This window comes from Argopecten irradians, chromosome 6 (genome assembly GCF_041381155.1).
Source record: "Argopecten irradians isolate NY chromosome 6, Ai_NY, whole genome shotgun sequence".
Taxonomy (NCBI): Eukaryota; Metazoa; Mollusca; class Bivalvia; order Pectinida; family Pectinidae; genus Argopecten; species Argopecten irradians.
This window is the reverse complement of record NC_091139.1, coordinates 4,312,608-4,319,239: the sequence shown is the minus strand read 5'-3', so window position 1 is coordinate 4,319,239 and position 6,632 is coordinate 4,312,608. Positions and strand designations below refer to the sequence as shown.

General features: G+C 35.2%; 1 protein-coding gene across 1 annotated transcript; it reads left to right on the top strand.

The window, feature by feature from the left end:
* The first annotated feature begins 3,738 nt into the window (after nucleotides 1–3,738).
* On the top strand, nucleotides 3,739–4,533 carry LOC138326157 (uncharacterized). The gene has a single exon (XM_069272285.1). It carries the CDS (start codon nucleotides 3,739–3,741, stop codon nucleotides 4,531–4,533), a length of 795 nt encoding a protein of 264 aa, XP_069128386.1.
* The last annotated feature ends 2,099 nt before the right edge of the window (nucleotides 4,534–6,632 follow it).

Sequence of the window (6,632 nt, the reverse complement as noted above, 5' to 3'; positions counted from 1 at the left end):
TCATAAAATAGAAAATAACTATTCCGACATGACAGTTTCTTGATAAAAGTGCGATTTTTTTCATCTTTGCATTATTATAAAGTTTTTTGTTTTTGTTTTCGTATTTGCATCATGATGAGATACTACATCAAATGATGTCATATTTTATCTTGCTTTGCAACAACAGAGAAATATTTAAAGAATGCACCAAAGATTCATAACATTCGCTTCTATTTCCTTTTTTCCCCACCAAACTGCCAGTGAAAACAATTAAACTAAGATTACACTGAAAGACAGGTATATCTCTGATAGTTCTGATATTTTATAGGGTGTGGCTATTAACTACAATATTATCACTCTGAAAATACTTGAGCCCGACAAAAAATACACCACTACATCCCAAGTACCGAAACATACGAAAGTCTGTCAGCCAACAAAAGTCTGTCAGCCGACATTTTACTGTGAAGTGGATGGGTATTACTGAATTTCAAATTATCTTTTGGTGAAGAGTATTTGACACGGAAGGTGTTAGTTTTGTAATAAGCATTAGAGAAATGTGTCTAAGGGAGAACAACTACCATATTTACCATCGTGAAACACAAAATCATAGTCCTGTCTTAATGTCGACTGCCGAAACACTTCACACTTCAGAGGAACAATTACGATGATTGAGAAAGCGATTTGTATATCTGATGGCTTGTAATCTCCCTTAAAATGGGGTACTACACATCCAAGATAACATCTTAAGGCTAAATTATAGTCACAGGGAGCATCACCCAGTTTCATGAACATTCTTAAGGAATATCCCTTTACTAAAATTCTCTATAGGAAAGCATTACAGATTTTAAGGAACGCTCCTTAACTTAAGAATTTTTCCTTAACTTTTGTAATGCTTTTCTATGGGGGAAATTTAAGTTAAGAAATTCCTTAAAGTTAATGTTCATGAAACATGGACCAGCTATCATACTTTAGATAGCCCATTTATCAAATTATTTTGGTAAAGCATGTAAGTTAGTCTATGAAACACAAGTTTTATTATAAAGAAAAAATGCATACGTTTTGTTCCAATAAAAAGATCTTGTTTATTATCTAAACACCTGGAAGAGATTTATTTTTAAAAACTGGTGAAATGCCAGCATTTCCATTCACAAAGAATCTTGGCATCAATAAAAGTTTCTACCTCTGATACTTTAATTGGCCTTTCATGTAGTTGTGTCTTTTCTTATCCAACTAAAGAATTCACAGGAATTCCATTGATATGACAATAATTATTTACAGATTACCTGTACAGATGTTATACATCAATTTTTTTTTCAATATAATAGGGAGATGGTATGTAATATAATAGGGAGATGGTATGTATATCTATACAAGTAAAGAAGGTGGTCTCTATAAACAGGTAAGATATGTGACCTCTATTGACAGGTAAATATAAATAAAAATAGTCAATATGAACAGGTAAATACAGGTGGTCTCTTAAGACAGGTAGATATAGATAGAAGTGGTCTCTATAAACAGGTAAATAAAGTTGGTCTCTTAAGACAGGTAAATATAGATAGAAGTGGCCTTTATAAACAGGTAAATACAGATGATCTATAAGGACAGGTATTTACAGGTGTGACTAACGAGATGGCTAAATCTATTAATAGGTAAAAATAAACATAGGTGACCTCTATTGCCAGGTAAATATAAACATAAGTAACTAAAAGTTGTTATGACCTTTACTGACAGGAAATGACCTTTATAAATAAACCTTAAGAAGTGACCTTTACCTTTATCCAGGTACATAAAGTACATACTACCATCGGTTTTGTATCAATCAGTCGTACCTCCACAGCGGTCTGAGTGCCAATATTTGGACTCGAGCTCTCTGATTGGTATAAACACCACGATTTCTCCCCAGGTTGATATGAAATGTTTGGTCTACTCAATAACACTCATCTTCATTATATAAACCATTCTTCTTTATATCTCAGCCCTATAGAAGTGCAGGGATAGCGTCTACGTCACAACAGACACTTGTTATATCCAAACCAATCGTATTCACATCTGTCACTTGATAAAGATATCCTTATTTCCGATTCTTACTCGATTACTAAGGATTATGTAAAAGTGTCAAAAGGCTGCAGTTGGAATATACAGTTAGAATTGATTGATTCTTCAGTGAATAGAGCAGGAGAGATTTTAGGAGTGGTAAAGTGGGAGTGGTCTGAGAAATTATTCAGAGCTTGAACTGATATTGAAATTGGGAGAGGATGATTGGTTTTAATTGGGATTAATTCAGGTATTATTTGGGGATTGTATTGGTAGTGGTATGGAAAGTGGTATTAAAACATTTTCGTAAGCTGTCCTGAATTTTTTAGTTGAAGGAAGTGGCAGTAGGATGTCATTGGGAGTGGTATTAGAAGTGTATTTGGAGTGGTATGTATGGTAGGACATGTGAAATTTGGAGTGGTTTAGAAGTAACATGTGAGTGGTATAAGGAATGGTATGAAGAGTGGTATTTACTAATTATGTGTGATATTTGGAGTGGTTTGTGGAGTGATATTGATATGGAAGAGTAATATGTGGAATAATCTATGGAGTGGTATGTTTAATGTAAGAGAAGTAATATATTTGGAGTGGTTGGAGTGGTATTATAAGTGGTATTATATAAGTGGTAAAAGGAGTGGTATTAGGAATGGTATGTGGTATGGTATTTTTAGTGTTAAGTTGGTGTTGAGTACACTAGACTGATTCCTAGTGTCCTATCAGAATATAAGATATATAGACCTGATATTGATGACTCTAACTCCTGTATGGTGACTTTGAGTCTGTACTACCCTGACAGTCGCCACAAGTCTTCACTACACGAGCAGCAAAAGATGAACATAAACAATTTGGAAAATTACAACTGTAAATGATAAAATTGCAGCGTCCTCTTCTTCGGCCCTGGAATGTAAATACAGAATCGATACCCACATGGTGTAGCCATTCTGGTATATAGAGACATTCATCACTATCGTCCAAAAACCATTAACATGCCTGCCAACATTAGAAATGCCTATAATAATCAATACCCACAAACACTTGTCATATAAATATTATAAACGATATTTATTTAAACACGATTTTAGCTGTAATATATTAATGTATGGGTAGTTGATGTACAAGGCTGGGTAAAGCATTGTTCTGGGCTCCCCGATGGGCCCTATACTCACTTACTGCTTTATCAATAATACATAATCCTTTTAAACAAGTAACTGTTTTTGAGCCATGGAAATCAATAAACAGGCTGAGAGAATGTACAGTTCTACAGCAACTAAACCGCCACCTAGCAAGAATCACATCATCCACATTCAACCATCTTACATGTATCGAACTCCAAACAACTGGAATCCGACTAAACTTGAGTGAGGGTACTTTTATACCTATTTACTTGGTAACCCATCTACTTTCTACATAAATACTTTACTTTCTACATAAATTCTTTATTTTATTCATAAATTCTTTATTTTATTCATAAATTCTTTATTTTCTATATAAATCCTTTAATTTCTACATAATTTGTTTACTTTCAGTCAAGTTATTTTCTGACCTACTACAAAACTTTTAAAACAATACCTTGACCACAAATCACAGTGAATTTTGCTCATGGTTTTTAACGGATTTTGTTGAGGAATTAGGATAAAAGGCCAATTTGTTGAGGAATTAGGATAAAAGGCCAATTTAAAACATTGAAAAGAGAACAATCTGACTCCACAATACTAATCTGGGAATATGGGTGATGAACATTCTTGTCTCCACCAAGACCAATCTGTGACCATGGATGATGGACATTCTGGTCCCCACAAAGACCAATCTGGGACCATGGAAGATGAACATTCTGGTCCCCACAAAGACCAATCTGGAACCATTGATGATGAACATTCTGGCCCCCACAAAGACCAATCTGGGACCATGGATGATGAACGTTCTGGCCCCCACAAAGGCCAATCTGGGACCATGGATGATGAACATTCTGGTCCCCACAAAGACCAATCTGGGACCATGGATGATGAACATTCTGGTCCCCACAAAGACCAATCTGGGACCATGGAAGATGAACATTCTGGTCCCCACAAAGACCAATCTGGGACCATGGATGATGAACATTCTGGTCCCCACAAAGACCAATCTGGGACCATGGATGATGAACATTCTGGTCCCCACAAAGACCAATCTGGGACCATGGATGATGAACATTCTGGCCCCCACAAAGACCAATCTGGGACCATGGATGATGAACGTTCTGGCCCCCACAAAGGCCAATCTGGGACCATGGATGATGAACATTCTGGTCCCCACAAAGACCAATCTGGGACCATGGATGATGAACATTCTGGTCCCCACAAAGACCAATCTGGGACCATGGATGATGAACATTCTGGTCCCCACAAAGACCAATCTGGAACCATGGATGATGAACATTCTGGTCCCCACAAAGACCAATCTGTGACTATGAATATTTTGGTCCTCAAAGGATCCATGGGTGTCATATATACTTTGCCAACAAAGACTAATTTGGAACAATGAGTGGCGAAAAAATCTGTTTCTATTGAAGTCTTAAAACTATTATTGGTGCTTGTTAGATTTAAATCATTACTTTTAGTGAAAATAAAGTAAATTTCTCAGCTTATACTATTGAAATCATATCTAACAGAAATAAATTGAAAAATTCTCAACAGAATAACCAAAAAAAGTTTTTGTTTAAGTTTGCATGACAGTAGAAGTTTATGAGTCAAGAAAGACCACATTAATTTCTACAGTAACTTGAAAAGCAGTGGCTATCCCAAACATGCCAACATTCAACAATATATCAATAGAACACTGAAATTACAGGATAGAATCCTGTAATTATTTTACAGGATAGAATCCTGTAACTATTTTACAGGATAGAATCCTGTAACTATTTTACAGGATATAATCCTGTAATTATTTTACAGGATAGAATCCTGTAACTATTTTACAGGATAGAATCCTGTAACTATTTTACAGGATAGAATCCTGTAACTATTTTACAGGATAGAATCCTGTAACTATTTTACAGGATAGAATCCTGTAACTATTTTACAGGATAGAATCCTGTAATTATTTAAAATCAACCATAACATTAACCAGAAGTGTAGGTAAGAAATAACCATAACATCACTAAGATTCCTTCTTCATTTCACAATCATCAAAGGTATTTACAGGTGTGATTTTGCCCTTGATGAACCTTCACCACCGTGTCAGATCAATCGATGGTGTTGATTAGCTCCTGTAGAGGGCAGCACAGGTGCTGAGTGATTAGAATCACATGACACATCAAGATGGTTGTATGTCATACTCTAACATTCTACAAACTGAGTGTGCATTATTGACAGCACAAAACAAGTATTATCAACAGGAACGTATGCATATCTACCTGATGTGACAAAGATGTTTTTTTTTAATGATGTTTTTTTTTATTTTTTCTTAACTCTCCATAAGCAGAATTTCAAGTTGAAAAGCAATATTTTTTTACTTCAACAAAGCGTACCACTGTTTTGTACTTCTTGGACTTATTATTTATGAAAAGGACAAAAAAATGATAATTGGATTTTACTTTGATACAAAAAAGATCAAAGAAATAATCAAAAGTACAAATTGGAAGATCCATGATTTTTGATGTTATTAAATAACTTCAATGAATTCTAGTTTGTGTTTGATTAGTTTTTAACATCCTATTAACAGCCAGGGTCATGTAAGGACGTGCAAAGTTTGTTGGTGGAGGAAATAATGGGATTCGAACTTACGACCCAGAGGTGAAGGGCTTGTGGTAATATGTCGAGACATCTTCACCACTCGACCACCGCTGCCCACCAATTTTTTTAAATTTTCGAATTGCTGGGAACACAGGCATAGGAAAGCAAAATAGTGACAACTGTCATTTTATCACAAGATTTATTCTCCGAAAAACAGTAACAGGCCTTCTTTATGATAGGATATCTACCAGTGCCTTATTTTCTGACAATACAAGGGGAGAGAGTAATTGAAATTAATCATTATTCAAAAGGAAATTGTCCACATTCAAGATAACTATGAAAAAAAAGTACTTCCTCTTCTTAAAGAAGCGTATTTTACTGGCGACTCCCATGATACGCAATTCCCAAGAAATATTAGGATGAAGACTACTTTTTTCTACCACTATTTTGATTGCAGTTTACCAGAAAAGGCTTTCATTCACTCCTAAAAGAAAACAAAACTTAAAAGCATTTCATTTAATCTGGTAAAGCAATTTGCGACACTTAAAATGTCAGTGAGCAGAGATAAGTGTTTTAACTCTTGTTCAGTATAAGCCTGGGTTTAGTGGAAGAAACAATAGCAATAGTGATATTGATTTAAAATGTTACATCATATTCTTACGCTAATGCAAGATCACTGCACCAGATAACATTCAAAAAAAAAATCTTCCCACAATCCTTTTGGAGCGACCTCATTCTTATCACAAATTGGTTCTCTACTTTAAAAAATCCCCTTAATCCTACGACTGCCACGTAACAATGTGGCTATATAGTGGGAGTCATCGCCCCGGCTCCATTGTCTCCACAATAATATAGGTAATTGATTACCAGTGCTATCGTATAGCCAGGATCGTCACGCTGAGAAAGCCC

Excerpts from the sequence above, each read along its gene's own strand:
- LOC138326157 (XM_069272285.1), top strand. The coding sequence starts at position 3,739 with ATGGGTGATGAACATTCTTGTCTCCACCAAGACCAATCTGTGACCATG.